The 26,083-nt window shown below is 35.8% G+C and overlaps 1 protein-coding gene across 3 annotated transcripts in view; it reads left to right on the top strand.

Annotated features, from left to right (window-relative positions):
- USP25 (ubiquitin specific peptidase 25) overlaps positions 1 to 26,083 on the top strand; it is a 111,350-nt gene that overhangs the window by 30,470 nt on the left and 54,797 nt on the right. For all 3 annotated transcript variants that reach the window (XM_008701929.2, XM_040621091.1, XM_040621092.1), the window contains 4 exons: positions 3,917 to 4,003; positions 11,588 to 11,725; positions 13,578 to 13,654; positions 20,294 to 20,367. In XM_008701929.2, coding sequence (XP_008700151.2) covers positions 11,609 to 11,725; positions 13,578 to 13,654; positions 20,294 to 20,367 — 268 coding nt within the window. In that variant the 5' untranslated portion in view covers positions 3,917 to 4,003; positions 11,588 to 11,608. The remainder of the gene's footprint in view (positions 1 to 3,916; positions 4,004 to 11,587; positions 11,726 to 13,577; positions 13,655 to 20,293; positions 20,368 to 26,083) is intronic.

Below are 26,083 nucleotides of genomic sequence, written 5' to 3'. Positions count from 1 at the left end.
GCAAAGTTTCATACAGACTTGGAGTGTTAATAAACACTTCCATTAAATTCTAGAGGGCTAGAACCTTGGATTAATGAGAACTGCAAATAGGCCAGGCTTCATAATTTTTTAATCCCAGCATCATCTCAGAATTGTTTGGATTAAGTTGATCTGGGATTGCAAATGGCCCCAGTTTTGCTGCCTGCCAGAAGGAAATGTAAATTCTTTTAGAAGGTAATATTATCTAGAACTTAGAATTTTCTCCACTTTTCACATAAAAATAAATGTTTAGCACTCAAATCAGTCATAATCAATCATACCGAGAAATAAAGTGTGTCTAAAAACACCAAGATAAAATAACCAGCAATGTGAAACCTGAAAATTGAATTGTTATAATAACTATTAATATGATCAAGGAACTAAAAGTAAGATTGAGAATTTCAGTAGAAAAGTAAACTATTAAAAAACAAAATAGAAATTTTAGAACTGAAAAAATAAAGTTAAGAAATTAATGGATGACTTCAGCAGTATATTTGACATAGTTGAAGAAAGAATTAGCCAACTGGACAATTGGTCTGAAGAACATTTTGAGACTAAAGCCATGAAATACAGATAAGAGCAAATAAGAGATATTTTGGGCATGGCGAATAGTTCTAACGTAGTGTATTTATGGTTCCAGAGGGAGAGTAAAAGGGAGCAGGGCAAAAAAAAAAAGAATTGAAGAGATGATGAAGAATATTCCAAATTTGATAAATGAGATCAAGCCTCAGATTCTGGAAGCAGTAGGACTCGAGTAGTATAAATATAAAGAATACTGTGCCAAGGCACATCAAAATAAAATGGAAAAAACTGTAGACAAAGAGAAAATCCTAAAAGTAGCCAGGTGGAAAAGATGTACAGGCATACCTTGGAGATATAATGGGTTTCGTGCCATACCATCACAGTAAAGTGAATATCTTAACAAAGTGAGGCAAATGAATTTTTTGGTTTCTCAGTGCATATAAAAGTTATGTTTATGCTATTTGGTATATAGTAGCATTACATTTAAAAAAAAACAATGTACATACCTTAATTTAAAAAATTTACTGCTAAAAATGCTAATTATTATCTGAGTTTTCAATGAGTCATAATCTTTTTGGTGGTGGAGGGTCTTGTTTCAGTATTGATGGCTACTAACTGACTAGGGTGGTGGCTGCTGAAGGTTAGGGTGGCTGTGGCAATTTCTTAAAATAAGATGGCAGTGAAGTTTGCCACATCAGTTGAATCTTCCTTTCACTTGAACACTTAGGAGCCCTTGTAGGGTTATAAATTGGCCTAATTTCAATATTGTTGTGTCCCAAGAAATAGCAAGTCCTGAGGAGAGTGAGAGAGAGAGAGAGAGAGGAATGGACACATGGTGGAGCAATCAGAACACCTACAACATTATCAATTAAGTTTGCAGTCTTTTGGGGCATGATTTGTAGAGCCCCAAAATAACTACATTAGTAACATCAAAGATCACTGATCATCGATCACCATAACAAATGTAATAATAGTGAAAAAGTATTCAGGAAGAAAGAAAATGTTCCTCAGTGGGAATTTAGAGCTAAGAAGTGGGATTGGGATTATCCTATTTTGTCATTATTCTCTTTCCTATTTAAATTTCTCCTAAAAACAGTCCATACTTTGTTCCCTTTTTAGTCTTTTTCTTCAGTACTCATTTCTTGCTCTTCTTCTTCTACCATTCTTCCCAATTGCCAAATCCAAAGATTATTTTTTTGCCCTTTATTGGATTTGGCAACATTTGAGTGTATAGATGGCCCCCAACTTGTTGTGGTTCAACTTACGGATTTTTGACTTATGATGGTACAAAAGTAATATGTATTCAGTAGAAACTTTACCTTGAATTTTGATCATTACCTGGGCTAGCAATATGTGGTACAATACTCTGTTGTGATGATACTGTGATCACAGTATCTCCTGCCCAGCCACGTGGTCGTGAGGGTAAACAACTGATAGACTTACAACCATTTTGTACCCATACAACCATTCTGTTTTTCACTTACAGTACAGTAGTTAATAAATTACATGAGATATTCAACACTTTCGTTACAAAATAGGCTTTGTATTAGATTTTGCCCACGTGTATGCTAATATAAGTGTTCAGAGCACTTTTGAGGTAGGCTAGGCTAAGCTATGATGTTTGGTAGGTGAGGTGTATAAAATGCATTTTCAACTAAATGATATTTTAAACTTAAGGTGGGTTTATCTAGATGGAACTCCATCGTAAATCAAGAAGATCTGAATTGCTAATCTTGTCCTTCTTGAAATTTGCCATTGATTCTTTGATGTACTTCAGAGTTTTCTGTGGTACTTTATATCTTTGTTGAGAGGCTTCACAGGTATTTTTTGAAGTTCCACAATTACTCTGATACACAGCTATGTTTGAAAGCACATGCTTTTCGATTCCTTTTTCTTTTTAACTGTATACTCCTCACTTCCCATGCTATTCTTATTTTGTCAGAGACTCAGTATGTTTTATTTTCTGCTGCCTCTCTTGTGTCTGCATGTAGTCGGTGCTCCATAAATATTTATTAAATGACTGAATAAATGAATTATCTCATGTGTTCATATTGTTTAATTAAGAAATGCTTCCAGATTACAAGATAACCAAAGTATTTTCCTGCAGTTTCTGTTACCAGCTTTATGATTTTTCCTTTCATATTTAGGTCTTTAAACCACATCCATATGTATATATGTCTGTATCTGATTGTATTTCTTTATGTATAGTGGGCCAGTTTTCCCAACACCCAGCTCCTAAACAAAACTTTGTTTTATCATTGATTTGTGTTGCTACCTTTATCTTCTTTCATGTTGGCTCATACAGCTTTGCTAACACCTCGTACATTATTGCCTCCTCTATAGTGATTTTCAAGGTTAAGTTGTGACTCTCAAAAGGGAATACTTTTTACATTGTAAAGCACTTGACACGTATAGGTATGTGTAAAATATGTACAATGAAAATTTTGCAAACAATATTCTGTGGTGTATTTACCATTATGACGTCTTTTAAAATTTTCAATTTTATTTTATTTCTTTTTTTTTTTTTTTTTAAAGATTTTATTTATTTATTCGATAGAGATAGAGACAGCTAGCGAGAGAGGGAACACAAGCAGGGGGAGTGGGAGAGGAAGAAGCAGGCTCCCAGCAGAGGAGCCTGATATGGGGCTCGATCCCACAACTCCGGGATCACGCCCTGAGCAGACGCTTAACCACTGTGCCACCCAGGCGCCCCATTTTATTTCATTTTTTTAAACAAATATTCATCATGATGATAATGTGTTACAAGCTATAGTTTAAAAAACAGTTCTAGGAAGCCTTTCCATGGGCGTCTTTCATGTGCTCTCATACCCTGTGAGATCAGTATTATTGTATGTTGGAGTCAAATTTCTGTTGTTATAATATCTGTGTCCTTTCTAGGCTGTGTCTCCTTGAGCATAGAGATAATACGTAATTTCTTTATGTCCCTTTCGCCTAGCAACTGGCTCATAAATTTATTTGTACTATATTTTTGTAGAATTGATACCTCAAGATAACTCAGTGAACATGTCTAAAAAGTTCTAGACTGCATTTGTGTACCTTTTATTTTAGGAAACTGCCTATTAAGCACCTAAAGAAAGACAGCTTTTAATAATATGAAATATAGTAGGTTTTTTGAATTGTCCACATATAATTTTCTGCTTTCCAGTATAATAAATATTGTTAATGATCAAGAATAGTGTGTCAGTATATAAGAAATTTGACGTTTTCTCCAGGAGAAGATAGGTCTTGTGCTAGTGGTAACAATCCTGTGAATAAGTAGTATAATCAAAAATAAATCTCTGAGGCCAGTCATATTTTTATAGTTCTGTTAATAGAATTTTCCCTTAGGTTATCTTAAATTTTTGTTCTTTTTCAGTCATTATTCAATCTTTTGGAGTTTAGAAGATTAGTTCTGAATTACAAGCCTCCATCAAATGCTCAAGATTTACCCCGAAACCAAAAGGTAAAATTATGAAAGATTTTTAAGCAGAGTATATATATACACACATATATACATATGTATATATGTATACATACATATATACATACATACATATATACACATGTATGTATATATGTATGTATAGGTCATCCTGTCCTTTTATCTGTGCTTGGTTTTAGGGCAGTTTGTCTCATCAAATCTAGAACTTTTAATTTTGAATATCAATCCATTAATCTCAGTTACTACGGTAACTTTCTATTCTTCATCAGTATGTTATAAATATGAATTTTTCTTCACACGTGTGTCAGTAATATGCCAATTTTTTGTGTCACTTTAGTAATTGCTTTTTTCCTTTTTTTTGGACTGTCAAATTTCAGTAAACTTTATAGGTTTCAATTTATAATTCAAGGTCTTTCTTCAGTTGCCTCCTGAAAAATAGTGTGGGAAGAAAAACTTTTTTCAACTGTTTGTGTAGATGAGCCTTTTAAAGGATTAGTTTTGCATTGGCTGTCTTTGCAGTGCAAATCTATAACTTCTATTTTGTAAATTAATACTGTTAGGCAATATAATGTGACAGAGTGCACAGATAATCAGGGCTAGATTGCCTGGGTTTTCTGGCTGTGGACCTAGGGCTTGACCTGTCTGTTTAGTTTCCTTATCTGAAAGGTGTAAATAATAATAGTGATTATTTTATAGAGTTGTGAGAATGAAATGAGATAAAATGTACAAAGAGCTTAGAAGTGCCTATTGCATAGTAAGCAGCTCAGATGATGTTAGTTACTGTATTCATATTAGCTTTTCAGATGCAGAAATTTATACTTAATGGAAAAAGTTAATTATGGGGATGATGTATGTGAATGGTTAGGGCTTTAGGGATCTTGTCATAAAGAAATTGTAGCCCTAAAGGTGACTGGTTGCACAAAGAAGTTAAAGTTTTAGGTTTCAGTAAAGTGTTGAACTTTGTGTGACTTACTGTATTAATGATACATAATTAAATCATGTTTCTCTTTTAATGTGTAATTTGAGAACCACTTGTTTGCAAACATGAAACATTTATAATGCAAGCTAGTGGGAATATAACAATTTATGGCTTGCTTTTTCAGGCTATAATCTTTGAGCTGTAAAGTATCAGACTGGTAAACAAGCCATTTTCAAAAGGGAGTCAAGATCACTTGACAACCCCACAGACTTCCAGAGAAATTAAGCGAAACCCCTTCACTCATTACCATTTTGCAGTGAAACTTTTTGGAATATTGCTTCTCTTTATTGCAACTTGTTAATAATCACTGTTCTCTCTTCTGAGATCTCAGTTGAAGTAGATTTATAATTTACATGTCATTATTTGGGAATATTGCTTCCAATTAGGTATTCATATGTATCTTGACCTTTTCTTTTTTTGTTTCTGGATTTTAGTGCTTTACAGAGTTAGTTTATTTTATTCTTCAAACTGTTGAGTAAGACTAAGTCAGCTTTATAATCCTATTTAAAAAACGGTTTTATAATCCTGTTTAAAAAACAGTACCAAAAAATGGTACATCCTTAAGTACCATGTACTGTATGTACTATAATTTTAAGATTGTTCAGCTGAGTACTAGGGAAATATGTAAATCCAATCTTTAGCACCTTTCTAGAGAAATTTGTTTTCTTGCAATGGAAGGGGCAGCATGTCCAGGGGTCCCTTTAGGTTAAGGAATTAAAAGGATCTCTACTTCCGTTCTGAAAAGGACACTTATTTAGAAGAATTCTGTGCAATTTTATAAAAGGTGGTTCCACAAATGAGGTTATTCTTTAATCTGGCATGGTGATATCAATACATAATATAACTTGACATTTCTGAAGCAAACATGTGTGACTTAGAGATAGTTATCAGCCACTGATTGGTGCTACATTCAGCTGAGATGATAAAAGACACAGGTTTTTAAAAAGATGTCAGTGTGACTTCTTGCTACTTATTATTTCATAATGAATTTATATCCAATTTATGTAATGTTTACTGCTACACTGAGTTTGAAAAATAATGTGCTAAGATACCCGATACCCTTGGGGATCACTTTGGTCAGATCACAGAGATGTCATTTGCATGCATTGCTAATCAGGATTTTTTTTTTTTTTTTAGGATTTTTTTATCAGCAGGTAAATCAGTCATAAATATTACATACTTATTGAGTGAGAGAAAGAGGTGGAGTTTTTGAAATCAGTTTGTATTTTAGGTAGACTTGGTTATTACTTATAGAAGCTGAAACTAATTTTATACATAAATACTTATTGTACTGTTTGTAATTTTAATGTCTAGGAGAATTGTGAGGTTACTAGAAATTTAAAGATGGATTCTCATTGTAAACACCTCATCCCTTCCCACTCCCACACATAGTGTCTTTTGGCTTAAAAAGCCACAAACTGATGACAAAACATGTTAAATGTTGAGAAAACAAAGATGCATAAGTTCATAATAGAGGTAATCTCCATATAAATAGCTAAAACCTTATTATTCATAAGGTTATATTAATTAAAGTCTTGAATTAAGGGCAAATATTTCCAAATAAACAAGATTTCCACACTTTCCACTACTCAGAGATGAGAAGCATTTGAACAGGGAATGTGTTTAGTTGAATACCAGTGAGCGAATACCTGAAGGAGTTTTGAATTTTATGAATAACAGAGGCATTCTGGAATTTCTGTCTTTAGCTATGAATAAAGTACAAGATTGGATTTATAAGTTTCAGTAAATCTTAAAGGATTCAGAGCATACAAAGTATGTTTTCTGACCACAGTGGAATTAAGATGGAATTTGACAACAGAGATATTTAGAAAATCCCCCTGAGAGTAGGGGAATTATGTAATATACCTTTAAATAACCCAGAGGACAAAGAGCAAATCAGAAGGGGGAAATTTTAGAATATTTTAAACAATAAAAATTAAAATATGACATAGCAGAATTAGAGGGAGGCAGCTAAGGCAGTGGTTAGTGAAAAATGCATGAACTAAGCACATTAGAAAATAAGAATGGTTTCAAATTTATGACATCATTTGGCACATCAAGAAATTAGAAAAAACACATTAATATTTGAAAGTAGAAGAAAGAAAATAATAAAGAGCTAAGTCATTGAAATAGAAATGAGAAAGACAGTAGAGAAAATTAATGAAATCAAAAGCTGCTTCTAAAGGTCAGTAAAATTAGTGAATTTCTAGGTAGACTGAGCTAGAAAAAAAAGGGAAGAAACAAATTAGCAATATAAAGAATGAAAGAGAGGGACATCACTACATATTCTCTAGACAATAAAAGAGAATAGTGGAATATTATACACAGTCAACATCCTTATATCACATTAAAAAAAATTGAATGTTTAGTTAAGAACCTACTCAGCAAAAAATTCAACAGTGAAGTTGTTTACTGGTGAATTATACCAAACATCTACGGAAGAAATAATACCAATTCTCTACATGTTTTTCAAGAAAGTTGAGAAAATATGAAACTTCCCAATTCTTTCTATGAGCCCAGCATTACCCTGAAACCAAAATAGAAAAAGATGTTTCAAGAAAAGAAAACTAAAGACCAGTATTCCTCGTGAATGATTGCCAGATTTTTGGCAAATTGAATCCTGAGATATCAATAAAGGATGCTACTTCATTGGCAACTGGGGTTTATTTAGAACTGCAAAATTGGTTTAGTGTTTAAAAATCAGTGTCATTCACCATGTTAACAGAGTAAGAAGAAAAACCATTTGATCGTCTAAGTAGATAAAGAACAAGAATTTGACAAAAGCTAATGTATCTAAAATCTCACAGAAACTAGAAATTGAAGGAAGTTTTCTTATCCTGATAAAGATAGTTTATGAAAAGTCTACAACTAACTAGTATAATGCTTAATGGTGAAAGACTGAATGCTTTGCCCCAAAGATCAGGAACACGCAAGGATGTAATCCCTCACCACTGCTGTTAAACAGTGGCCTAGAGGGAATGAATTCAGCAAGGTTACATGAAAGAAGGCGAACATGGAAAAATCGATTATATTTCTAAATACTAACAACACACAATGGGAAATTTAAATTAAAAAATATTTATGTACAGTAGCATAAGTGTGGACTATTGGGGTAAAATTTTATGGAAAAATCATAAAATATTGCTGAGTAAAGAAGTAGATATGTTCAAGGATCAGAGGATTCAATATTGTTATGGTATCAGTTATCCCCAGTTTAATCTATAGATTCAGTGCAATCCCAACGGTAATCCCAGCAGGCTTTTTCATAGGAATTGACAAATTGATATAAAACTTATGTGGAAAATCAAAGAATATAGAATAGCCATCTTTAAAGAGAAAGTGTTGGAGGAATCAACTCTCAGGCACTCTTATTGGTGAAAAGATAGTTCTATAGATAAATGGAACAGAACAGAGTAGAGAAATAGACCTATACATATAGGGTGAGTTAATTAAAATTGACAAAACAATTCATAGGCGAAGGAGAATCTTTTAAACTAATGGTATCATAGAAAGATAATCCTCAACCCTTATAGAACATATTCATTTATTTTTCAAATATATGAAAAAATTAATGGATTATTGATCTAACAGAAAACTAAAACTTTAAAAATTTTTGAAGAAAACAAAATTTTATAGTTTTGGCTTAAAAGATTTAAGTGGGACTAAACAAGGGCACAAATCATAGAAGAAGATGTTAAATAATTGGACTTCATCAAGATTAAAAACTTGTAATCTTGAAAAAATTTATACAAAATTTATACAAAATTTTCTCCCAGCCACAACTGGGAGAAAATATTAGCAAAACATATATCAGATAAAGGAACTGTGTCTAGAATATATACAGAAATTGTGTAACTCAATAAGATAACCTATTACTATATTGGAAAAAATACTTGAACAGATACTTCACCAAAGAAAGTATGCAAACTAAATAACTACAGGAAAAGGTGCTAGACATTATTAGTCATAGGAATATGCAAATTAAAACTAGAGGTCCCACATTGGACTCACTGGAAGAACTGGCGAAAAATGCAGTCCATATCCAAATATTGTAGAATGTGGATCTAGAACTTCCATTATGCTGTCGGTGGGAATATAAAATAGTATAACACTGTTGTAAAAATAGTTTGGTTGTGTCTTAAAGACATCTACAGGCCCTCTCCAGGTTTTTACTTTAGAGAAATGAAAACATATGTCCACACAAAGACACTTAAAGTAATATCCACAGCATCTGAAATAGGTCACTTGATAAATAAGTGTAGGGCATCCATACAGTGGAATACCACTGAGCAACAAGACAGAATGAATCGTCATGTACACAATCATGCGGATGAACCTCAAAATAATCACTTCTATTTTAAGAAACCAGATTAAAATGAGTACATAGGGTATGGTTTGATTTATATAACTTTCTAGAAGATACAAAGTGACCATGGTTGCTTTGGGATGTTCAGGGAGGGGAGTAAGCGTTGAAGAAACTTGTGGGAGTGATGGATAGTTACATTATCTTGACTGTGGTGATGCTTTTACGGCTGTCTACATGTCTGAAGCTCATAAAATTGTATACTTTATAATGTACAGTTTATTGTGTATCAGTTATACCTTGATAAGTCTTTAAAAAAGAAAGACTAAGCATGTGGTTGTATTTTCATAGTTTAGCCGTATGCGGGAGCTGCATTTAACATCAATTACAATTTAACATTTGAAATTCAAAAAGATTTTCTAGCCACGGAAGTTGGCTGAGAGCAAAAATGTTTCATTGATTTATATATATATATATGTATATATATATATACGTATATATATATATTACATTACTTTTCCAGTATGCTTCTGAGCAGAAATTCAGTTATTTTTCAAAAGTCATTTATTTCATCCTTGTTATTTAGGAAGGAATGTCTCAACTGCACTGATGTAGGAGTGTTAAAAGAAAGAGAAATTGATCTCAGGAAATTAGGGATATTTCTGAAATTTTTTCAGAAAATTCTGAAATAATTTCTGAAAATTATTTTTAGGATTAAAATTCTTTGAGTTCGCACTCTTAAAATCCAATATTTATGTAAGGCAATTGTGGGGGAGTAGAAAGTACAACAGAAAAATCATGGATTAGTTTTCTTTCATTTAGAACTTTTAAACTTTATCATTGATGATGGAATTTTTTTTAAAAAGATTTATTTATTTTAGGGAGAGAGTGAGTGCGGGGATTGGGGGGCGTGAGGGGCAGAGGGAGAGACAGAATCTCGAGCAAACTGCCCACTGAGCATGGATCCCTTTGCAGGACTTGATCTCAGGACCCTGAGATATCATGACTTGAGCCAAAACCAAGAGTCGAACACTTAACTGACTGAGCCACCCAGGCACCCCGATGATGGAATTTATTATACTTACATAAAATCCATGTTTTTCATAAATTAGTGATTTCATTCAGACAATGCACTTTGTGATTGCTGTAATGTTATATCATTTTTGGATCAAGTGACAAGTATTTGGAGTCAAATGTTTTCCTTTACACCTATTTTTTTCAGGACTCCTTTTTTTTTTTTTAATGCATTCTAGGAACAACTATTTCTATATTGATTATATTATTCTGGACAGCAACTATACACATATACACACACCCCTACAGTTTTATGATGTTGAGAACACCAACCATATACTTTTGGAAGTTTTTTTCTAATATTTAAATAGATATATAAACTTTCCCTGTTAAAATCGTTATTGCAAGAGCTAACTATAGTAAGAACTGCTTGTTTGATTTGTTACCATAAATTATTTCACTGAGGTATGTGAATTACATTCTTTATAAAAGTCTCCTTGTTTTAAAATAAATTGTTCATGATTGATAATATTGGATTGTTGGTTTCTCTAAGGGTTTGATGAAATGAGATGTTCGTAAGAATTGAATGCCTGGTTTGTGTAGCAGAAAGTTATGGAAGAAATATAGAAGTTCTTGTGTTTGAGAAGTTTACAGTCTTATTGAGAAACAAAAGTTGAGATTTCACAGGAACACTAGAAGGGTGATACATTCGTTTAATATTAGTATCTAGACTAATCTTGTCTGATAATTAGGATTGTCCCATGACAGTGCCAGTTGGTGATTCATTGCTGAGTGAAAGACATTCATTTTAGTAGATGTGGAGTGTGAAGGAATCATTGACTTGGAGGGGTCTGGGAAAGCTTCATGGAGGAGGAGGGATCTTTGTTTAAATGGGCTTATTGAGGAAAAGTACTTAAACAGTGCCTGGCACCAAGTAAGCACTCATTGAATGTTGGCTGTTGTTATTGCTGTCCACAGCAGCTGGGCCTTGCTGAATGGAAAGGATTATAATAAATAGACTTGAATGAGGAGAGGATATTTTTGGCTGGGTAATAATATGATTAGCTATGAAAATGCGGCATTTGTGCTGAAATTGTGAGCTAAGCCTAGGTCTTCTGCTGTTTTCATCCTGGACTCCTTTGAAAAGTGTCCTAGGTCACAACACTCTTCTTTAATAATGATGTAGGAGTGCTGGACTCCTCCCTAATCAATATTCGTTAAATTTTTGGTTTATTAAAATGAATATCTAATCTGTTTTCCAGTAAAGATTTTGTTAATCTTCACCTAAGTGTTGTTTTCCCCCCAATAGGAACATCGAAATTTGCCTTTTATGCGTGAGCTAAGGTATCTATTTGCACTTCTTGTTGGTACTAAAAGGAAATATGTTGATCCATCAAGAGCAGTTGAAATTCTTAAGGACGCTTTCAAATCAAATGACTCCCAGCAGGTAGGTTTTCTTTACTTACTTACTTATTAACATTTGTATTTTATTTAATCTGATCATTCCTTAAGCAGTTTTATAAAGACACAGGACAATTGAAGATGTTGTTATTCCTCTTTATTAAAAATAAGTTGTAGCCATTTAAAACATTGTTTATTTGGAAGATTTACTTCTAAGTTAAGAAAAAAGTAACAGTGATCTTGGAAAGTGTTAAGATAAATGAAGCTGTAATTTATATTGTGATAGAAATTAATAAGTGAAAACAGTGGGTAAAATTAGGAATGTTCACAAATGTTAGTTATAAATCCTCACAAATATGTGAAAAACCCATGGCCTATGTAGTATACATGTCTTTGGTATGCCTATTTTTGTTGGCGCAAAGTAGGTCCCTTAATTACTCAGAACTCTGAACTACATTAACTTTGTTATTGTTGCTTTAATTTTCCAATCGTTTTGTAGAATCTCATGTTGAGATCCTTACCTTAATTACATCTTCAAAGACCCATATTCTGGGGGTGCCTGGGTGGCACAGCGGTTAAGCGTCTGCCTTCAGCCCAGGGCGTGATCCCAGGGTTCTGGAATCGAGCCCCACATCGGGCTCCATGCTGTTCTGGGAGCCTGCTTCTTCCTCTCCCACTCCCCTGCTGTGTTCCCTCTCTCGCTGGCTGTCTCTATCTCTGTCAACTAAATAAATAAAATCGTTTTAAAAAAAAAAAAAAGACCCATATTCTGAATAAGATTACATCCTGAGGTCCCAGGTGGACATATATTTTGGCGGGCCACTATTTAAACTACAACAGTTGGTATGGATGGATTTTTGTGCTGAGTTTAGTTGTCTTTAACTATATGGCTTTGGAACAATTTCCTTAAGCTTCTTAGATCCAAATTTTAATATTTTAAAGGTGAATGGATTGACCCAGCTGCTCTTTAGAAAACTTCTAGCTGGAAAAATATATGCTAGTAAACTTGTTCAATTCTTGGGGCTATTTTAGTAAATAAAGGCAGATTGCTTGCACCGATTCATCTGTCTTTGATGAACCAGTCTTATTAGTAGGATTGTTTTTTTTTTTCCCTCCCTGGGTTCTGGATGAACCTATTTTCTGTGTTCCACCTCACATTATTGAAAGAATTATGGTAGTTGATGAATACAACTGCCACTGCCTGTTCCCATTTTCCCATGGTTGGGGAACTAGCACTGAAAGAAGGGATGGCGAAAGGTGATGCAGGTGCTAGTTCTGAATGGAGAATTCGTTTGAAGGTCATGAGATGGTGGACTCGGTAGTCAGGAGTCAGTGATTGATTAGACTAAACCTGTCCAGGTTAACATATCTTAGTAAAAGTGGATGTGGCATAAAAAGTTGTGTGTAAAAGTTGAATTAAGAAAATGAATTGCTGAAAAACATATCTTCCTTCTAAGAAGCCAGTAATAATCTTTATATAATGAAGAGCTCTTTGGTAATGTGGGTCTTTCATTTTATAAAGATTCGTTTGAGAACTCTTTTGGGGGTGATAATTATTTTTAAAAATAACATATGTAAGTTAGAATTTATATATTTGTGTGTATATATAATGTTGTATATATTATATATAACATAATGAATTTATGTTTATTTTCTCATAGTGAAACCCAGTCACTCTGATTATCGATATAATGCTTATTTTTCTCAGATACTGATTTTATTCTCTGGTTACATTATAAATATTTCTTGCATATGATGTGAAACATTTCATACGATATTTTTGTGAGGAGTGAGTAATTCTATGTTTGATGTGACTGGCTGTAAGTTTTATGTTGCAGTATTTGGTATTTTTATTAGTAGGCTCAAATATCAAAAAGACTTTTTTTTTCTTTCCACAGCAAGATGTGAGTGAGTTTACACACAAATTATTAGATTGGTTAGAAGATGCCTTCCAAATGAAAGCTGAAGAAGAGACGTAAGTGACCATGAAATTTAGCGATGGGGTTTTAGGAGACTGATAAATAACACTCATTTTTTCCCCTTTTATGTATCAGTGTCTATGGAGAAATAGAAAACTGAGAGATGTGTGGGAACCCAAACGTTACTTGTATTGACAAGTTGTTTGAAATTTGTGGCCTAAATGCTGAGTAGCTTTAGATTTCTATTGTAAGATTAGAATCTTGCCAGAAAGATCTAAAAAGCAACCCATAAAATGGCTAATTCCACATGCCCAGTTCTTTTCCTTGGATTCAACAGTCTCTTTTTCAGGAGGAAGAATGAGTTAGTGGTGGGACAAGATTCCAGAAGTATTACTTCTGATGAAGTCCTTTCAGATGGAATCACAACGACAAGGATATGAAGTTCCTCCTTAACATTTTCTAGCTTTTTATTTTCTTTCCATTAGCTTGAACCAATAAGACTTTGGTTATTCAAGATATCTGCACACTTTCAGGATGGTCCTACTCCCATTCCCAGGAGGCCACTCTCCTAATACCAACCCCTGGTTTTTTGTGTATCTTTATAAAACATTGGTTGATCATTTAGGACTTGCCACTATAGGCTCTGATGTGGTCCAAGAAGATACACGTAGAAGACCTGCCTAGAAGGTCTTCTACCAAGAAGACAGGTGGAAATCCAAGGCTGAAAATTCTCTCCCTTTTCTTTTTTCTTATTTTTAAATTATAGCCAGCTTTATTGTTCAGGAAACATCATTATAACAGGTCTGCAATGAGACTAAATTAAAATAAAATATATTCTACTTATACAGTGTTAATCAATAAGAGATACCCCCAAAAGTTAATATAGATATAGACTTCCTCCTTTCGTTCTCCAATTCTTAGGGGAAAAGTAAGTTCCCATATTCCCTTGATCTTTTTTTTCTTTTTCTCCAGAGAGAGAGAGGGAGGGAGAGAGTGAGAGCAGGGGGAGGGACAGAGGGAGAGGGAGAATCTTAAGCAGGCTCCACACTCAGCGTCAAGAGTGTGACACTTTCAGGCCCCTGGGTGGCTCAGTCGGTTAAGCGTCCAACTCTGGATTTCAGCTCATGTCATGATCTTGGAATGGTGAGATCCAGCCCCTTGTTGGGCTCTGCGCTCAGTGGGGAGGCTGTTTGAGATTCTTACCCTCTGCCCGTCCCCTTGTTCTACACTCATGAGTGTTCTCTCTCCAAAATAAATAAAATCTTAAAAAAAAAAAAAAAAAAAAAAGAATCGGAGGCTTAACCACCTGAGGTTCCCAGGTGCCCCTTCTCTTGATGTTTTAAGGTAAAGTGCAAAGAAATTTTATATTTGAAAAATCACATTGTTTTTGCCTTTGTGGTTGCAGTCTAATGAAAAATAAAAGTCAGTTCTGAGTTTCTAAGTTTGTTCAGTCTCAGCTACAGGCATGTTATTTCTGTGCCTGCATAGAGCTGGGATTCTGCAGCCGGTTCCCTCATGGGGGTGGGTATAGTTCCTTCTGTCCTTCTGATGTCAGTTTCATGCGCTTGAATTCTAGATTTCAGGGGGTTATTAGGACACACATGATTAACACTGAATGGTCTCTTACCTTTGAAATTTTATAATTAAAGCAAAACTTCAGCCCTCTAGCTCTCAGTCCATGTATATAATATTCCCGGAACTTTGTGCAGTCCAGACTCAAGTTGTTGCCAAAGTCTGTAGCAGAAGTTTTAGGAGATGTCGTAAACAACAGATCAGTGGTTTAATTCTGCCTGGATGCCTGTCGTTGAGGGCCAGTTGCTTGCCAACAATTATATGTGAACTTAAACTAAGTTGGGAGAGAGATCTGAAGAGATTGATTATGGTGCTAAGTTTACAGTGTTTGAGGAAAAAAATTCTATTTTTGGTAAATTTTGTCTTAGAATGGGGCATTTGAATGCTGCTTTCTTCTTGGTGTGTTTGGAAGCTTATGACGCTGACAGCTCTGGTCCTCAGCTACTTTCTTGTCCCCAGAAGTTTTAGTTGCATTTTCCTTAGGAGCTTCTTCAGTTTGTGACTCCGAGTGCTGCACTGAGTGACCTACTTTTGTGCCACAGGGTTGAGCCCATTGCCTTTGGCCATGGAATTGTTTAGGCCTGGGAAACCTGCCTCTTAGGTTACTTCCTTCTCTTGTTAGCTTCTCACTTCATGTTCCTTTCATCTGGAAAATCGCCCCATCAGATTCCTGGAATGAATCTGCTGTTGCTGCTTGTGAAAGCTGGGTCCCAGCATCCCGTGAAGATACACTCTGTGCTCAGCTTTGGCATGTTCTAGGCCTAGAGTATGTCTCTCTCTGCTGCATTGTTTTCTGGGTGGCACATGCCTCTAAAGTTCACATACATTATATATATTTTTTATTCTTCTTTTAGGAAGTTATGGCTGAATTTTCAACAGTATAACGTGCTTCTTAGCCTCTATCCCATGCAGAGCCAGCTCTGTTCGATGGATATGTGTCTTTTCTTCCTGTTCTTTGGGTTTGTTTTCTGGCCTTTACATTTGTTTTTCTCTGACTCGCTCCTCTGATACTGTCTCGATAGGTCCCTCATGATGAGAGTTAGTGATTCACGAATGACAGTCGTCCAGGCTGGTTCCTCTCTAGTACAGCTCACGTCCCTTGTATCTTTCCTGAGAGTTCTGATATCAAAATTCTTTGTGTGTTTCCTCAGAGTGTGAACAGTATCTGTATCCTTATCTGTGATAATGGAGTCTTTGAGGTTCTTTCAGTAATTCTTTGAATGTTTCACCCTGAAATCCCTAGTTCCTCCTCTCAAATCTATCCAGATTTTCTATAAGCACTTCATTTAGTTTATCCTGTCTTCAGTACATGACCCCCATTGCTTTTTATCTGTAGCCTCAGAAGAGTGCCTAAATCCATGTTCCTTCTGAAGGGGTCATTTTATGCTGATTTTGGAGATCTTGCTTATTATTTATCTACTTGTTAATTTTCTTTGGGTTCTAGTCACCTCTTCTGATCTAGTAACTAACAAATTATCTCCCTTTTTTCCTAACACTGTTTTAAAAGAAGCTAGAACTTTTCCATTCTAGTTCATCTGAAATCTTAAGTTTATTTGAAATATGTTCTCCTTGTTCATTTCCCCATCATTTTCTATCTGTTCTTTACTGTTTGTGGAGCTAAAACTGTTTTTGAATCTCTGTGCTCTCCCTGTTTAGAACAGAGCTTTCCAGTTGGTGTGCCATGGTTAACCAGATTATGGATTGTGGAGATACTGATCCTATATCTGTGATCATGAGAAAGTATATCTTTTTATCTCAAAGTTCTCTGCATATTATATATATGTATACATATATATGGACACACACAAATGTATACATATACATATATATATATATATATATATACACACACATGTACAAAAAGATATATATATATACACATACACCAATGGTATTAAAAAGATTGGGAAGCTCTAACCCAAAGCATTGTAGTTTGCTTTGTCATCTCCCCTAGACCTTTGAACTTCTGTGCCAGCCTAATTCCCAAGGTAAGATGTCCCTGATACAAGTTTTCTATAGTGATTTCTTTTGGTTTTTGTTATTTGTGTCAATCTGTCTTATCTACCGCTTTCATGTAAGTGGTGGTTCTCTCATTTTTTTTCTTTTTTTTAAAGGTTTATTTAGAGAGAGCGCGAGTGTGTGCACGTGTGAGGGGGTGGGTAGAGGGAGGGGGGTAAAATCTCAAGCAGAGGAGCCCAACGCAGGGCTCAGTCTCATGACCCTGAGATGATGACCTGAGCCAAAACCAAGAGTCAGACGCTCAACCAACTGAGCCAGCCAGGTGCCCCGGTCTCTCATTTCTATTATAGGAATCTCATGTCTTTTTAATTGCTCTTCACTTGTATTCCTTATATTTCTGTTAGCATAACCAGTCTGGGCCCCTGAGATTCACAGTTTAAATATAGGGCAAAGAATAGGACCTCTGAAAGGTTGGAAAGAAGGACAAGGTAAACAATTTCTAGAAGATTCCTATATGACTGTTTAGGGAAGGTCAGTGTTTCACAGACCAGTGGAGAGGAAGCGAAAATTCAGGCAGGAAGATTTGAGGAGAGATTTGGAAAGAAAATTCAGAATTCGAAGAGCCACTCCATATCTAGTTCGTTCTGGCAAAGTCACCAACCTCTTCCCATGGGGTATGTGTCTAGCAGTATGGAATGTTGATTTTCTACATAAAAATAAGAGGCCATGGGAAGGAGATTCCCATTAATATTTATATCTAAAGATTCATAGATTTTTACATCAAAAGAGAGAATCTTTAGATCGTTCTTCTAGCCCATGTCATTCTCAAGTCCTTTTTATTCTCACAGTATAAGATGTATAAGGTATGAAATAAATTTTTCCCATAGAGTTAAAATGCCCAAAGACTAAGTATATGTACTGGGAGAGGATACATTGATTTTGGAGTCAGATTTAAGTTCACTTTGCAGCTTGATTTCTGACCAATTGTGTGAATTTGGACAAGTGACTTAACCTGCTCTACAGCTTTATATTCAGTGAAGTAGAAGTAATTGTACTATCTGTTATCAGTTAGCGTGGGCTAGATAGTCCAGTGGCAACAACCCCAAGACTTTGCAGGCTTATATTATATTGTTAGATGATGTGTCCAGTGCGTGTGAGCAAGGGGCTCTGCTCATTCTTTCAGTCAGGGCCCCAGGCTGACAGACGCTTCCCCTCATCACCACTTCTGGGGTTACCACGGCAATGAAAGTACACTGGCTCTCAAAGTTTCTACCACACATCACTTCTGCTCACATTTTGTTGGGCAAAGCAAGTCATATGGTCTGCCTAACTTCTAAGTGAGTGGGAACACCTTACACCCATTAGGATGGCTACTATCAAAAAACCCCAGAAAACTGCAGGTGTTGACAAGGATGTGAAGACATTGGAACCCTTGTGCACTATTTGTGGGAATATGAAATGGTGCAGTTGTTTTGGGAAACATCATGGTGGCTCCTCAAAAGATTAAAAATAGAATTGCTATTGGAGGGAATCCTTTCACAATGTATATGTATATCAAATCATCATGTTGTATACTTTAAACTTTGTCATTTATACCTCATGCAGCTGAAAAAAAGATCGACCATATGCTCCAACAATTTCACTGCTGGCTATATATTAAGAATTGATAGCAGGGTCTTAAAGAGATATTTGAACACCCCTGTTCATAGCGTTATTCTCGATAGCCAAAAGGTGGAAACCACCCAATGTCCATGGATGAATAGATAAACAAAATGTGGCATACATACAGTGCAATATCCTTAAAAAAGAAGGAAATTCTGACACATGCTACCCCATGGATGCTAAGTAAAATAAGCCAGTCATAAAGAAGACAAACCGTATGCCCCTTACATGATGTGTCCAGAGTTGTAAAACTCAAAGGAACAGTGAGTAAGAATGGTGGTTGCCAGGGCCTGGGGGAGGGAGAAATGTGGAGTTGTTCAGTGAGTGTAGAGTTTCAGTTTTGCAAGTTGAGAAGACTGGAGATTGGTTGCACAACAGTATGAATATACTTAACCCTACCCACCAACCATTTAAAAATGGGTAGATGGTAAATTTTGTGTTATGTATATCTGACCACAATTCAAATTTTTAAAATTTAATTACAGCGTGAGTGGGAAAGTACGTCTTAACCACATACTGGAAGTAGAGGGCCAGAAATCTTTTTGAGTTATCACTACCTCAGAGCATTGTTGTGAGGATAAAGTGAAGTAATTCCCACCAGTTGTTTTAAGGAGTAAACGATGATGCATGTACTATATTTATAAAGAGGCATGTCTTTCCTTTATTTATTTATTTATTTATTTATTTATTTATTTATTCGTTGATTCATTCATTCATTCATTATATCAGTTTTACTGGTTTAAACACAAAATTCATGAAGATAAATTCTGTACACAGTTGTGGATACCACACACTTTTATGTAGTAATGCCAAGATAAACTGTTTTCAGACCACAGAGAACAGAACATAAAAAGAAGAAGAGGTTCAAAAATTGTTAACTTCTGTTTGCCTCAATCGAAAAAGGAAAAAAAAAATAATGTGCATGTTAAAGAATTTGGAAAATTCACAAATGACTAATCGTGCCTGCAGCATGAAGGGTGGACTAGCTGCTGAGCTGCTTTGGGTCAAAGCTGGAGTTTTGCTCCTTCATTGGTGACAGCTGCTATTTTTGAATGGTCTGCACTCTCCTATTTAAATGTGGGAAATGACATGTTAAAGTTTTATGGAAATTTACTCTGATTAAGAGTGGCTTTTCTTTCTTCCTAGCAAGTCCAAATATAATCTGTTGCTCCAGACTAAAAGTGTGAGGTCGAAATGAACAATAATAATAGTTCACTCCGTGAACACAGACTGTGTCAGGTCCTCTTGTAATGTCGTCCCACGCAGCAGCTCATTTTAACCCTTACAGCAGCCCTTGGAGTTCAGTTGCTATTATTGTCCTCAGTTGACAGGTGAAAACATGGAAGAGTAAATGTAGTAAGTGCCTTGTCCAAGGTAATGTCAGTGAGTGACAGCCACATCAATGTCACCATCTTGGCAGGTATTAATGTTCTTTGAATGCTCTATTACTTACGAGTCCAAAAATTATAACCACATTTATGTTTTTTTTTGCCGTGCTTTAGGGATGAAGAGAAGCCAAAGAACCCCATGGTAGAGTTGTTCTATGGAAGATTCCTTGCTGTGGGAGTACTTGAAGGTATGGTTACACATGTTTGTGACATTTGAAGAGATATTATCTAATCGCTTTTGTCTTGATAGTGACTCCTTGTTGAATGGTTTTTAATTTTAATTTGATTTACTCTGTCTAGTAGCCTGTTGTATTGCTACTACTAATCATTTATAAGAAAAGATTGAATTGAGTGATGAAAAGGAAGGTACAGGGTACATTATCACATGCTAATTGATAGTTATCCTGATGTTCTTTTCCTGAGAAAGCTTCTGTGATTCTGTGAATTGTTGGGGTATAGGGATTAAGGAGGCAATTGGTTTTGAAAATAATGTTGGAGTTGAATACTGGTTTGGGTATGATGGTTACTGTTTTTGAGGGTTTCAACTCTATGAATGTTGAAAGCTGCATTTAACAATTTAGTGTGGTGAAGGTATTACACTTTTCAGGTGATTATAAAATTCTTTAGGCTCTAGTTTTCAAGAAAGAATCGTACTCTTATCTTTTAAAAAATCATTTGAGAGTGATACTACTCCATCTATCCTAAATGCTTATTACTTAAAATCTGGGTCTGACCAGTTATTCTTTCATTTTCCTAATAAGGGAAGGGAACTGACTCATTAAGTATACTTCAAATAATAATAATTACTAAATCCCAAAGCATGAAGTTTTGAAAAAATCTGAAGCATTTGAAAAACTTTACAAATTTTCCAAATAGCCCAATGCTTCAGCTTTTGGAAAGTTAACCCAAATCACCTGAAGTATATAATTTGGAAAATTGGTTTTCCTCCAGGATTTTAAGTAATTGGTTCCTATGAAGTTTTGTTTGAATACAACTTTTAGAGTTTGGGATTCAGAAAAAGGCAGATAACAACTCAGGATTTAGTCAGCCATTTAAAATGTTACACTGAAGTGTTTGTACATTTCTTTTTTTGCCTCAAATACTAAATATTCATTATATAATGTCCTTTCCAGTTTGGGGTGTCCATACTGTCATACTGATTTTTACTTGAAGTAGAACAATATATTCGAAGCAGTAGAGTAGCTCTAATCAGGTGGTGACTATGCAGTATTTATACCCTTTCTACTTGTGTTACTTGATTATTTTTTTAAAAAATTTTTTATTATGTTATGTTAGTCACCATACAGTACATCCTTAGTTTTTGATGTAGTGTTCCATGATTCATTGTTTGCATATAACACCCAGGGCTCCATGCAATATGTGCCCTCTTTAATACCCATCACCGGCCTATCCCAACCCCCCACCCCCTCCTGTCTGAAGGCCTCAGTTTTTTTCCCAGAGTCCATAGTCTCTCGTGGTTCATTCCCCCTTCTCTTTATCCCCCCTTCATTCTTCCCTTCCTTCTCCTACCGATCTCCCTATTTCTAATGTTCCACAAATGAGTGAAACCATATGGTAATTGTCTTTCTCTGCTTGACTTATTTCACTTAGCATAATCTCCTCCAGTCCCGTCCATGTTGCTGCAAATGTTGGATAATCATTCTTTCTGATGGCTGAGTAATATTCCATTGTATATATGGACCACATCTTTATCCATTCGTCTGTTGAAGGGCATCTTGGCTCCTTTCACAATTTAGCTATTGTGAATAATGTTGCTATGAACATTGGGGTGCATATGGCCCTTCTCTTCACTACGTCTGTATCTTTGCAGTAAATACCCAGTAGTGCAATTGCTGGGTCATAGGGTAGCTCTATTTTTAACTTTTTAAGGGACCTTCATGCTGTTTTCCAAAGTGGCTGTACCAACTTGCATTCCCACCAACAGTGTAAGAGGGATCCCCTTTCTCCACAGCCTCTCCAACATTTGTTATTTCTTGCCTTGTCAATTTTTGCCATTCTAACTGGTGTAAGGTGGTATCTCAAGGTTGTTTTGATTTGAATTTCCCTGATGGCTAATGATTTTGAACATTTTTTCATGTGTCTGTTAGCAATTTGTACGTCTTTATTGGAAAAGTGTCTCTTCCTATCTTCTGCCCATTTTTTGATTCGATTATTTGTTTCTTGGGTATTGAGTTTGAGAAGTTCTTTATAGATCTTGGATACCAGACTTTTATCTGTAGTGTCATTTGCAAATATCTTCTCCCATTCTGTGGGCTGCCTCTTAGTTTTTTTGACTGTTTCCTTGGCTGTGCAGAAGGTTTTTATCTTCTGAAGTCCACAAGTTCAGTTTTTCTTTTGTTTCTCTTGCCTTTGGAGATGTGTCATGAAAGAAGTTGCTGTGGCCGATGTCGAAGAGGTTACACCCTGTGTTCTCTATGATTTTGATGGAGTCCTATCTCACATCGAGGTCTTTCATCCATTTGGAGTTTATCTTTGTGTATGGTGTGAGAGAGTGGTCAAGTTTCATTCTTTTGCATATAGCTGTCCAATTATCCCAGCACCATTTATTGAAGAGACTGTCTTTTTTCCACTGGATGTTTTTTCCTGCTTTGCCAAAGATTAGTTGCCCATAGAGCCGAGGGTCCATTTCTGGGGTCTCTATTCTGTTCCATTGGTCTATGTGTCTGTTTTTGTGCCAGTACCATGCTATTTTTGTGATCACAGCTTTGTAGTATAGCTTGAAATCAGGCAACGTGATGCCCCCAGCTTTGTTTTTCCTTTTCAATATTTCCTCGCCATTATTATTCAACATAGTACTAGAAGTCCTTGCAACAGCAATCAGACAACAAAAAGGGATAAAAGGTATTCACATCAGCAAAGAAGTGAAACTCTCTCTCTTCGCAGATGACATGATACTCCATATGGAAAACCCAAAAGACTCCACCCCCAAATTATTAGAACTTATGGAACAGTTCAGTAATGTGGCAGGATACAAAATCAATGCTCAGAAATAAGTTGCATTTCTATACACGAACAATGAGACTGAAGAAAGAGAAATTAGGGAATCGATTCCATTTACAATAGCACCAAAAATCATAGGATATCTCGGAATTAACTTAGAGAGGTAAAGGATCTATATTCTAGAAACTACAGATCACTGTTTAAAGACACTGAAGAAGACACAAAAAGATGGAAAACATTCCATGCTCATGGATCGGAAGAATAAACATAGTTAAAATGTCTATGCCACCCAGAGCAATCTACACTTTCAGTGCCATCCCGAGATCAAAATACCAATGACATTTTTCAAAGAACTGGAACAAGCAGCCCTTAAATTTGTGTGGAACCAGAAAAGGACCCGAATCGTGTTATTTGATTCTTTAAAGTGATTCATTGAAATAATTTGTTAGTCAATCAGTGCTGAAGTCCTTGTACTGGATATTAGTTGTTTCAAACAATTGTGCTACATAAATGTGGTTTTAATACATTTCCAGGTGAACTATGTATTTGCTTCAGTAAAAATGATTTGCTTTCAAGCTCTTTGTTAATCACTTTTACAAATATTTTCCTAATGCTTTCTTTTAGACCAACTCTCAATTGGAGATGATTTTCGTTTGTTTACTAAAGTGCTCTCATTTCAAAAGTTCCTCAACTTTTCCAGAACATCTAATCCATTGACCCCTTCATTTTGTTCCTCTTGGCCCTTTTCTTTTCTTTATTCTTTGCCCATTATGACCACTCTTACAAACCTCTAACACTCCCCTTCCCCCGCCCCCCCACCCTGTAACTATTCTCTGACCACCACTGAGCTATTCATCTTCTCTCTCTGTGCACCGAGTACCTCAATATTACTGTAGAAAAATCACTCAGATGGGCTAACTGTAAATGGATCATGAATTTGTAGTAGATAACTAAGCTTCACTGGTCCAAATCCTGTAACACTACTGGCAGTCATACTTGTTTTGTTAAATCACTGTCTTCTATCCCATTTTCTGCAATAATGATTTTTATCTTTTCTGCTTCTAACTTCACTGGCTCTTCATTCTCTGAGAAAAACCTTCCCACAGATTTTATGGATTTGCCATGAAGCTAGTGAAATCTAGCCATAGGTCCTGTGTAAGGTCCTGAATCTAATTTTGTGTTTGTAATTTTGTATCATAGTACGTAAACACAACTTTCTCAAATATGTGAGCTTCAGCCTCCACAACCTCGATCCATTCCTACCTCTACCGCATTCTTTTTATTTGTCCCTCCAGATAATACAGAATTATTCAGTTTTCTATCAGGAGGCTATTGTTTATATGTCCTCAGAATCTCATCCCCCCATGCTTTCACTCAGACCTGACTCCATTATCTTGCGTTTTTCTTATATCTTCAGCTTCCCCTTCTGTCTTCCTCATCAGTTTTTAGACATGGTCTTGGTAATTCACATCTTAAAAAAGAACTCCCTTCACACAGTCTTTTTCAGTTAATCTTATTCAGTTAAGCCCCTTTCAATAGAGGAGTTTGTTTTTGCCTGCTAAATCCCCATTTATTCAACCCATCCCACTTTTGCTTCTGACCCCAGGCCTCTTCTAAAAGGGATCTTTCTAAGGTTATCAATTTCCAACATGTGTTCAAGGCTGCCGGGTCCCACTCAGTTCTCATACTAAACTCTTTATCAACTATTCATGCTATTTACTCTTTCTTCCTTTTCCTCTTTCCTATATTCTGTCCTTAAAAACACTTCTCTGGCTTCTGTGGCACCTTATTGTCTCTCTTCCCGCCCCNCCCCCCCCCCCTGCTTCTGTGGGTACTTCTTAGAAGTTGTAGTTAAAGCCTCTTCTTTTACCTAAAGGTGGGAGATGCCTGGGACTAAGCTCCTACCCCCTACCTTTTCCTGTCTGCCAGTTCCCTTGGCAATCTCATTCACTCCCTTGATTAACTGCTGTCAGTAGCCAGCAATTCTCTCATTTATAGCTTCAGACCAGAAGATTAATTTTAATTACAAACTCATATCCAGCTCTCTTCTCAACTTGAAATCCCACGGGCCATTCTAAAACAATGATTGCTGCTACTACCTTAAAACAAAAGGAAAAAAAAAATCTCTGCTCTTTTTTTAGTGGAGCCCCTTTCAAGGCAGGTGTTGATGATAGAAATCAAGTATCATTCTTGATATCTGCCTTATTCTTCTGCCCCCCATCCTGCCAGTGAGCCAGCCACCAGACAATCATATTTACTCCTTCTGCATATACGTATAAATGTCTATCTGTGTAATTTCATCTCCTTTTGTACACTTTTACTATTTTTTTTTTAAGATTTTATTTATTTATTTGACAGAGATAGAGACAGCCAGCGAGAGAGGGAACACAAGCAGGGGGAGTGGGAGAGGAAGAAGCAGGCTCATAGTGGAGGAGCCTGATGTGGGGCTCGATCCCACAACGCCGGGATCACGCCCTGAGCCGAAGGCAGACGCTTAACCGCTGTGCCACCCAGGCGCCCCTGTACACTTTTACTATTAACTCCATCTTCCACACTACCTTTATTTCTGGATGGATTCTATAATAATCTCCTATCACCCACTTAACACAGAAGCCATAAGGATGTTTCAAAGACATAAATCTGATCCTATTATTCTCAAGTTTAACTATTCAGTGACTTTGTTATATACAGAATATACTCAGAGAAAAAATTCTTAAGGGCAACTTTTTGGATTTTGACTCCCTACCTCATTCTTCATTGTCATCCTTCCATTGCTCCCCTAAGTTATAATGTCCTCCCCTTAGTTCTTCAAACCGGCCACGTTCTTTGCATCCTTAAAGCCTTTGTGTGTATTATTCCTTTGCCAAGAATTCTCCACAGCACCCTGACAGTCTGGCCTGGCTAACTCCTACTCACCATTCAAGTCTCAGTGTGAATGTCATT

Source organism: Ursus maritimus, unplaced genomic scaffold, assembly GCF_017311325.1.
Source record: "Ursus maritimus isolate PB19 unplaced genomic scaffold, ASM1731132v1 scaffold_4, whole genome shotgun sequence".
NCBI classification, from domain to species: Eukaryota; Metazoa; Chordata; class Mammalia; order Carnivora; family Ursidae; genus Ursus; species Ursus maritimus.
This window is presented reverse-complemented; position numbering and strand designations above follow the sequence as displayed.